This window comes from Telopea speciosissima, chromosome 4 (assembly GCF_018873765.1).
Source record: "Telopea speciosissima isolate NSW1024214 ecotype Mountain lineage chromosome 4, Tspe_v1, whole genome shotgun sequence".
Taxonomy (NCBI): domain Eukaryota; kingdom Viridiplantae; phylum Streptophyta; class Magnoliopsida; order Proteales; family Proteaceae; genus Telopea; species Telopea speciosissima.
In genome coordinates, this window is record NC_057919.1 from 32,786,936 (window position 1) to 32,797,496 (window position 10,561).

Below are 10,561 nucleotides of genomic sequence, written 5' to 3' on the forward strand. Positions count from 1 at the left end.
ATTGGAGAAAACACAAAAGTAAAATTAGCTTTAGTAATGAGTCATTTTGCAATAAGATCAAAAAGTTCTTGGAGATAGTTTTTCCACATTGTTGATGTACACTTCACACTAGTTAAAGGTCTGGGTGACCAATTCACTCTTAGATATTGTGCATTAACCACTTAGTGATGACTGGTGATTAAATCCATACTTTTTAAGATGTAAGATCAGAGATGAAACCAAACAGTAAATATTCATCACTATTATTGAGATGATAAAGTCATTAAGTATACTTATATAAAAAGAGAATGAGGTCAACGACACGAGAAAACACACCCAATTCAAACTTCAAAGCGCAGGCTTCACGAGAACTTGGCTTATTGTAAGACCAGGATAGACACCAAACCCATACTTGCAACTCATTCATACCTCTCTTAATGTATAATGCCACTGTATATGATATCCTACATTGCCATAAATGAAGGCAGTGGTATGCACCAATTCCATGAACATCACAGAATTCGCCTAGCATCACTTGGAAACTGTGTTCTCGGTCATCCCTTTAGTGTCTTCATGCTTGCCAAGTTGGCTGAAATTACCTTTCTCCTTGAACAGTTGAGAATGATGATGCTTACAGTAGAGTTTGAGCTCATGAGCAACATAATTAGATGGGCTGATCACACAGCCCCCGTGAGAGCATTTGAAACAAGCTCTGTGGTATGCGGCACCATCAACTGCTACCTGAGAGAATGGTGGAGTCAAAAAAAGTAGCCTCTTAAGAGGAAAATTGGCTTAATACAACTAGATTTTAGAGCTAATGAAGGATGATGAGATGCTTTTATTATTGTGATAGAGTTCATAGGGCCCATCACACATACAAGTTAATTCTGGTTTTACCAAAATTAAAATACAAGTTAATTCTGGAGATACCTGTAAAGCCTACTTACTGTACAAATTCATATAGTAGCCAACTGAGAGCATTCATTATGCAGGTAGAATCAATGAAAGGGCCTATATATCAGTGTAACCAACCACCATTTTTTTTTTTTACATAAAACAAAGAGACTAAAAGGATCTGGAGCAAAGGCAAGGTTGTCCTTCTAAGGTCAAAACCAGGGGGTTTGCACCTTATATTAGTGTAGGGAAAATGATCCCCACAATGCTGGAGTTTGGGTTCCTTCCCACCTCCCTCTCACATAATGAGCTGTAGGGCCCACACTGACACTCTGACAAAATGTGAGCCCCCCCCCACTGAATGAAACAGTCTCCTGCCCTATCATTGGTGCAGTTTCCCACTCTGGTGTTGTGGGAAACCTCTGCCCATTAATATATAATGGGGAATCGGGAATGATAGGATACCTGATGTTCTAAAGCAGAGAATGTAGCTCTTTTGCATGTAGACTAAGATTCCAGCCCAACAGTCATTGTAAAGGTTACGCTTCTTAGTGCAGAGCCTCATTGCATCCTGCTAATCACCCTGAACAAAATGGTCCAGTCCAATATTTTTTACCCAAAAAGGACAAGGTTGTCCTCCGGACCACCCTGCCATGGGACTTGAGGAAATAAGTCAACATCACTTTTATCTGGTTGACAACCACTTCAACTAATTAGGACGTCCGGTGCGTGAAACATGGATTATGTGGCTGTTGGGCTGAACCTACTTCAATTTCAATAAATTGATACATAAATAACAATGGATAATATAAATCTATTTATACAGTAAACTTCATCGGGATTTTTTCTTGGGTCTGTGAAGAGAATATTAATCCTCTATTATAACATACTCAGATTGTAATCTCTACTATTAAATTTTTTTTTGTGCACCTACATGGTTCTGTAGTGCATGACTAATAACCTAATAGCTACTACCTACTAATAATTATTAGATGTTCCAGTAATTCATTGGTAATAATACATATGAGGTTTATGTCAAGATGTACAATTAAATTTACATGCTATCCCTTGACACAAAATGAAGGTTGAGACAAGAAACCCCAGTTATAAAAGCACACTGCTCACCTCTTTTCCAAAAGATGATTTTCTTGTATATGGAAATCCTCTTTTTAATAAGTGTTGTAAAACAAGATAAATTTTTTTAAAATCTAGTATATCTAATAGTTAAAAGTTTGTGCACTACCAACAATTGTTAGTTATTGGAGAATTTGTTCTGTCTGATTCTTGTATTCATTAACAAGGCAAAGCAGGGTGGGAAGCAACAGCTGACATGGGTACATGCTTGCTAGCCTACTTTTGGGCAGACTGACACCTATGATCATTAAAATTTTTGTGGGTGGAACAAAAGCAGATTCACTAGCCACTACTACTCTGTAGTCTAGAAGGGCTCTTCTACATTGTGCACTGCAAGCATGTGCCCCATGAGCTGCTATTTCCTTCAACCTACCAATTCAACTTTCTTTTTGCTTAATCTATTATTTGAACAAAAAGATCTCACTTTTATGGGTTCAATAAAATAGTCTGTTGTTTGAATATGTTTAGTTACAGTGAATCAATAAATATAATCGAATTCAGTTAATGGCTTAATGCCTAGGAGTTAAAGAAACCTGTATCACACTTCACACCCGTTGCTTTACATGTTTAACCGTCTGGTCTACACTTTGCACTAAACAATAATGCACAGCAATAATTTCAAGATCATTGGATAAAAAAATTACATAATGAACTACCAGGCTACAGGTACAGGTTAGCACCCAAATAAGGTGCTCTCCTGTTGCAGATGTATATGCATTTGAGACAAAGGATTGAAACAACCATAGACACGTCCAATGCTCTAAAAACATCATAAATTCTATTAATAAATTTTACCTTTTCAAGTGGGTAGACAGTTTTCTTGCAAGACACACACTTATCTTGAGTTCCAGCAAACAAACCCGAAACTTTGTTGTTGGCTTGGTCCTGCATAATTTAGAAGATAATTAAAAGCAACTCAATGAGAGTATTAGTAGCAGAGGATAACTGTAAAATGGGGAAATACTATGATCCAGAATCAGTTTTCATGTTTAAAGAAGAGAAATCATCAAAGTTGAGAAAGTGGAGCACCTTATCAGCTGATTTGTCCACTCTAACATCTTTTGGAGTACCTGGAAGAGACAAAACAGAAAATTAAAAAAAAAAACAAACGTTAAGCCTAAAACAAATTAAGAGATATCATTAACAGGCCAGCCACCTTCGAAACTTTTGTCCAAACTGCCAGTCATCTTAAAGAGCTGGTTAAAGTGAGGCTTACAGTACAGCACACCTTCAAATGAGCAGTAGTTGCTAAGCTGGAAAAGGAAAACAAAAGAATCATTAAAAATCAGGACAACAGGCGAAAAATGAATGAAAGATGTGCAGAAAGATGCTAGTGTGATCTGAGCCATGTGAATAGCTGGTGTTCCTATTCTGATGGTTGGATAGATAGGATTCTCTCTAACTATTGACAGTTGTAAAATTTCATTTCCCCTTGTATAATCAGCCATTAAATCATTTTTCAAAGTAATGATTTTTGTTTTTTAAAAAAAAATTTAATTGAGCACTAATTAATCTTTACATTTTTTGGAATGGAACAACGAGAAAACTGGAAGCATCAATTGCATGTCCAGGCTTCATATTGCCAGCCATGATGAGCTATAAATAACTGAAATCTAACCAAGATCAAATATTAGGCCACTTCTTTAGTTCTTTTTAACAATTTTAATTTGTGCATATGTGCTTTAGGTTTTCATTTCTTAACCTTACTACAAATATAGAGGGTACTCCACTAGTTTATGACCACCCCAATAGCAATGAGAATTTTATTCAGGAATTGTTTCATAGTCTATCTGTATAAAAGGACAACTTACTTATTGGACTAGCATACTATCTTGAGTCTCTGAACTGCCAAGATTTTGGAACTTCTCATTTGTTAATTTGTGGTCCTATATTGGTGTTGTGGACACCTCTATTGGACCCAAAGAGGTTGTGCAATGTTGAAGTTAGATAAGTCTCACGATAGGGGGAGTTTCCCTATCATGAGAGGTTGTTGTAGTTTCCTTTCTATTTTATGTTTCCTTACTGGAGTGTAATTATAACTTGGATTATTATAAATAAAGCAGCCTAGACCAGCAGTAGTTCACACACTGAATCTACTGCTGGTTCAGTCTTCTTCTTCTTCTCCAAATATCCCTGCGGATACTGGTTCTCTCTCTCTCTCAGGTTTGGGTTCTCTCACTTTGCATCAGAGATATTCTAACCAGTAATTGCAATACTTTCTACTGATATTTTGATAGGCCTTACTTAGTCGCCCTCATAGGTGTGCAGCCACCATTGCTGCTACTTTCTACGATGGAAACCTAGTTGTATGTCAATGACAAACAAGGTTCTTTTTTTTTGGTTGTGATGTTTACTGCATCTGGCAGTTTTTCCATGAAGATTTAGTTCGTCTACAAGGGATGATATCTGTCACCGCATAAGAGTGTCGCCCAATCCCTGTTTTTCTTTGCGGCAGCAGCAAGATCTATGTTATTTACATCAAGCTAGCGTTCTAACATTAATGTTTGGGGATCTATTTATCCCTTTTGGAAGGACACTCGACTAGTTTTTGGGCCTGATCTGAGCCCAATTAAATTTACAATACAGTTTCTTCAAGATTACAGGCGGTAATTTGTTCTTTTGTTGGATTTTATTCTCAGATCGAGTGGCTATTATGGAGGATCCAGCCATCTGATCCTTATCAAATTTTCAGGTATTGTTGGTCCGCGGTTAAGGTACATTTGATACGTAAGGGTGTCAAACAGACATCAGGATCTTTTGCTATTCAAAATCACCCAATTTCTGGGTCTTGCGGTTGGGTATTTTGCTGTTCTACTATTGCAGCTCATCGGTTCAATCTCAATTTGTGGGGTTTATCTAGTTTTGTATCATCTAACTGTCCCTATACTTGGAGATATTTAGCAGAGTCCATCCTTCAGTTTTTGATAGAATTATTTTCTGGTTCTAGTGACTCAGTTCAAGTTCTTTCAGCTTTTGTATTGGTTGTTACTGCTGTACTAGATGACTGATCCTAAAGTGGACAATGTTAATGTACAGATCACCACTATTAAACTCAATGGAGTTGGGAACTATCTGTTGTGGGTTCAGGCTGTAGTATATATAAATGTGAAAGAGAAATTGAAATACCTAACATCTGACCCACTGTTTGCTTATTCTAAAGAACATACTGAGATAAAAGCCTATCAGGAGTGGATGCGTGAGAATGACACTCTCCTCATATGGTTATGGAATAGTATGGATCAGTCTATTGCAGTCAATGTTGTGTTTCATCCCACTGCCAAAAGAGTGTAGGAGGCGTTGAAGCATACCTTCTCCCAAGAACAGAATATTGGTCAAAGGAAGTATGGGGATCATACATTGGTTCCGCCACATTAGCTGAATGTCAAGAGTTGATGGTCATCAAGATTTATGAATTAAATGGCAGACATGCAACTGTTTAATTGACAACCTCAGAGTCCTAGATAAAGCTCTCAGAACAAAATGGTGAACCAATTGAAGAAAAATTTATTGGGCCAGAGCTCATGTGTCAGGAAGCTCTAGAACAATCTCACTTGGAGTAGCTCAAAAGTGCCAACTACACAAATCTATTGAGTTGAAGGAGTAATGCTAGAGGGCATCTTATATTGGATGGACATATACATGATATCACCTAGGAAACCATCTTATATCTCACTATTTTCTGTCCTTGCTTTCTGTTTCAGACACAATGTGAAAAAAAAAAATGTTGAAGTAGTTAGAGTCAGATTTCCTTTCAAATGGTGAAGGGGGTGAGAAGAAAGAAATCTTATTGAATTCACCTAGTTTTGTGAACCAAAGAATGAAGGTCTTCGACATTCACGGATACTTCCCTGTTGGTGGCTAAGTCTCTGGAAGGTGGAAAGAGGTGTTGCAAGTAAAAAGGATCTTCCACCAGTGCAAGTAAAACTCTCAAAGAAGAGTTTCACCCCTTTTTGGTTAAGTATGGGTGAAAGGCTTCAGGGAAATTTAGGCTCCTTGGATGCATAGACACTCAAATGAATAGGAATTAGTCCCAATCGTAAGATTACTGACCAAACTTGAAGAGGTGGTAAAGAGAGCTGAAGATCTAAGGATGTGATTCCCTAACAATAAAAGAAATTTTGTCAATTTTTTTTCCAAGTAGCTCTCGAGTCAAGCAGTTCCTTCCCTGACAACATTACATGGATGAATGTAATCCTATTATCCAATGATATAAATATTGATCTACAAGCTTCTGTAAACTAATAATGTTTGAGAGCCTGCAATGGCAGAAATGATACCAGTACCAACATTTCCTGCAAAGTTCTTCAAACACAATTTTCATCAACTAAGTTGATTCCTCAAGTTAAAGCTAATTGGACAATTTGCAATGAAACAATAAACAAATGCAGAATGACAGATAAAAATTGAAGTTACAGAATTTCCTGACATGATCAGGTAAGGGACCCAACCAATCTTCAAGAACCATCTCAAAGGATCCATACTAAAATCACATAAATATAGACTCTCAAATCCCATCTCAAAGGATCCATACTAAAATCACATAAATATAGACTCTCAAATCCCCCCAGCAATAAAGACCACAACCAAAGAGAATCACATTTCCCCCTAAAATTTCTACAAACCATATTGTGCAAACAAGCAAAGATTATCAGCAGCATCATCATAGAAGAAAAGCCACATTTTCCACTAAGAATATATTAGCAGAAAACAGAAGAGGAAGAAGGAAGAAGGAAGAGGGAGAGACGAGAAGGATTTTTTTTAAGATTAAACCCAACTACCCATTATTGATCATAGCCAATATACCGAAAATCACCAGAGATAAAACTTGAAACACCCATATTTTAGAGAATCAAGCAGGGAAGATCAGCCTCATCAGGGAAAAGAAAATTAATTTTATAAAGTATGAAATTGATACAATTAAGAATTAAAAAAATAAAAAAAAGGAAGAACAAATCAACCTTGAGGGTACCCTTGCAATGGTGGCATCGAAAGCAAGCCTTGTGATAGACCTTGTTATCAGCTGTGAGCTGATCCACCAAGTAAACCGTCTTCTCACAAGCCTTACATTTCTGGGTTGTCCCTGCAAATGTTGCCATTTCGAAATCTGACCCCTTTCCCTTCACTCAATTCTGAAAAACAAACAACAAACCACAGAGTCTTTTCTCTCTCTCTCTCAACTAGATTGCTAGCTCTGGTTCTTCTTAGACAAACTGAATGAGATTGATTCAAATTTAAAAATAAACAATTTTGTTGCCCAAGTGAAGTAGTACCCTCTCTCTCTCTCTCTCTCTCTCTTCACGCTCTACCCTGTCTTCCAGCTCAGACATCAGACATAACGACTTTCTTAGAAAGAAAATTTGTCTTTAAGCTACTGTTTGGTAAATAATGCAGTATTTGAAATAGCTTTTCTGAAGAGAATGATTTTATCCACAAACCTCTCCTCCACAGTGGCCCGCACTTTATTCTCCCGTTCTGCAAATATCACCATAAATTTGGCTTTTCCCATCTTTGTAATCATTGAATTCAAAATTTTAAATTTTATATGTTTCCTCCTCTTCAAATCATTTTTCCCACAAATGAAAGCAATTTGTTCCGCTACTTTTGCCTTTTCTTTCTCTTTTCTTACTGGGAAAGTTGGGAAGCGGCTAGCAGGAACCCCACACCCACAAGAAGAAATAATCAATTTTGGGTTGGGTTGGGTGATTCTTGGCAGGGTTTTACAACGATGCCGACACCCGATCAGTATAAGGTATAGATAGAGGGTAAAATGGTTGGAATTCATATTGGTATCAATATTCTTGAGGGTTAAAACTTTGGATGACACAGACCGGTTCATATCGGTATTAGTGTCCGTTTTGGAATTAGCTGATACCCGATCTGATACCGCGAACTTAAACTATGATTCTTGGTGACTTCAATGTGATGGGAGAACAAAGTGAGACATTAAGGGGGTGACCCTATAAGCAGAGTTTTAAAACTAGGAATCTGTGATGGAATTGGTCACTGCCCATTTTCGATTCAAATTGGAAGAACATATGGGTGTTATGTAAGACATTGTGTGTAAGCGCATAGGGGTGTTACGGTAAGACATATTGTGTGTAAGAGTGTTGATCACTACTGCACTTGAAGCTTATTGAAGAAATCAAGAGCAACAAGGTTTGTGTGTAAGCATGTATGATTAAGTGTGTTAATGATTAGTTAATCACTTGAATGTAGCACTTTTTATCTCTTGCTTCTAACGAATCTTGAAATTTTTTTGTAAGAAGTATATGGTAAAATTCATACAACTGTCCGTATTTCAAAGTTCATACTCCCGTTTGTTTGCCGTTTGACGTGAAGTGAAGACCTTAAGGCATTGTTGGGAACATGTTTTAGGCACCATAATACATTGATTAGACGAAATTGGTATGAATAACTCTAGAATCGACCTAAAATAGCAGAAATTAGGGGAATCTTCGCATGAATATTCCGATTCAGAATGTTAGAAAGTCGGAATCGGTCCCGGACGATTCCTGTACGAATCGAGCGATTCACAATCCAATTCATCAAAGAGGAGACAATAAGTTTTTTCTTTTTCCCCCAAAAGTTATTTGGGTATGACCAGGAGGAGGAGATTCAGCATCAAGTAAACATGCCTATGAGACACTCTCTTTTGGAAGTTCAAAAAAAATGTTTTGATGACTGATGTAATAGGTAAAGGAAATGATGCAGTGGGAAGTACGGTGAGCTAGATGTTGTTCTAACACTAACGAACCCTTGAATCCACAAGTTAAGTGAAATTCCAATCCAGTGAAGAAGAAGGGAAAATAAGATGCAATTTCAATAAAATGGAAGTTAAACCATATAGAAATCCCAAAGTGACCTTATATAGGTAGGTCAACTTATAAGGAACAACAAAAATGTAAAAAATAGAAAACTAGAAAAAACCCTACATTGCATACCAAACTTTGTGGGCCCTAAAAACCCCTTAAATAGCCATCGCTTGTAGAGCATTGATTATCATTTCTGAATTGGGGTTATGGCTCCTGTAATTCCACCTGAGTCAAAAGTTATGGTCCTGACAGTGACACTCGAAAATTAGTATTTGCAGTCGGATCGCGTGCGTGGCCTTTTGTTGGTCCAACTGATCCAAGAACTTGTTTGAGAGAGAACTCCTCTACATCATAAACTCAGAACAAGAGTAGAAGAGAAAAAGACGAGGAAGGGGATCAAAAGCTATTACCGATGTGGCCTAAACATGATGCTCATAGGCCAAGGAATGAGAGTCATGACAACTGAAGCTGAACCAGAGAGAGAAGGAGATGATGAAAATGAACCAAAGGAATTAGGACCAGCTGGCAAAAAGGAGCAGTTTGTCGAGACTATTCCAGAACTAGTAAAGAAGAACGAAATAATGACCAAAGAAGGTGGGGCAAGGTGAGTTTCTGATGAGAGGGGGCCAGATGGCAAAAAAGTTCCAGTAGGGATTAGGTGGATTGAGATTTGAATATAAACATGCTGGGGCGGACTAAGAAACATTAGAGATGGCAGTAGGATTCAGCATAGAGATGTTCTCAAGAACCAAATGGGAATGATCAACAATATTATGAGAGAATAGGGGTGGCAAACATATTTTTGTACAAAGAGAGGGGTCTGCCATGACTAGTGGGAAGATATCAACAGAAGTGACACAGAGAATGGCAAATGATGGAACAACTTTTACTTGGTCTTTGTTCTTACCTATACGGTTCTTCTACCCATTACCGATGGCGAGCAGAGAGATTTGTTGCCGTGGATGGCATCATAGCTTCAGACAAAGCAACAACGACTGAGGGAGATAGAGAAGGTACCACTACCGAAGTACCTCTAGGATCACCTCAGACTCTTTACTATTAAGTAGCGTATCATTCGAAATAGAAGGATTACTAGTCATACAAATCTTCAAAAGCAACAACAATGTTTCTACCATCTTCGGAACAACTTCAAGGCTGTGCTCTTCTCTAGGAAGCACTAGGATGCTGAACTTGTAATTTATCTCCCCATGGCCAAAAGCATTGCAATGCGAACATCTAGAGGTATCCAATTGAAGAGACCATGCTAATAAAATGTAGTCCCTCTCCGGCTTAACTCGAATACTAGAACCAAAGGAGAATGTGGTGTTGACCTCCACAAGGATGTGAACATAGGATAATCGTTCTTTTTCACAATGTTAGCTTTAGATACTATAGATTTTTTGATAGCACTTCCAAGAATGTTGAGCGCTTTCTCCATTCAGTACTGGAATGGTAGATAGGGTTATGTGATCCATAGGAGTAAGGATTTGAGGTTTTGTAGATGAAGGCTGGATTCAATATTCCAATGCCTTAAAATGAGGATCTTCGAGCATATATATATATACTGAGGTCATTACAGTGAGACCATAGTCTCTCCAAAATCTTTTTCACCGCTATGAACTAAGGTCTCTTATTGATGAAAAAGCCTATAGCAATATGTTGCGGCAAGATTTGGCCCGAACTCTCCTATGGTCGAGCTGACCTACACAGAAGAACATAAGAGGCTAAGGAGTGCCGGTCTG

General features: G+C 37.8%; 1 protein-coding gene across 2 annotated transcripts; it reads right to left on the minus strand.

The window, feature by feature from the left end:
* Positions 1-215: 215 nt before the first annotated feature.
* Positions 216-7,388, minus strand: LOC122660485 (LIM domain-containing protein WLIM1-like). Of its 2 annotated transcripts, none has more exons than XM_043855809.1 (5): positions 6,966-7,388; positions 3,160-3,260; positions 3,037-3,073; positions 2,803-2,892; positions 216-720 (listed from the first exon to the last, which is right to left on the minus strand). In XM_043855809.1, the coding sequence occupies exons 1-5, from the start codon at positions 7,101-7,103 to the stop codon at positions 511-513; spliced, it is 576 nt and encodes a 191-aa protein (XP_043711744.1). In that variant the 5' UTR covers positions 7,104-7,388; the 3' UTR covers positions 216-510. The 2 variants fall into 2 exon arrangements, with proteins under 2 accessions (XP_043711744.1, XP_043711743.1); XM_043855808.1 differs by having other exon boundaries at positions 3,037-3,077; positions 3,164-3,260; positions 6,966-7,374.
* Between the last annotated feature and the right edge of the window lie 3,173 nt (positions 7,389-10,561).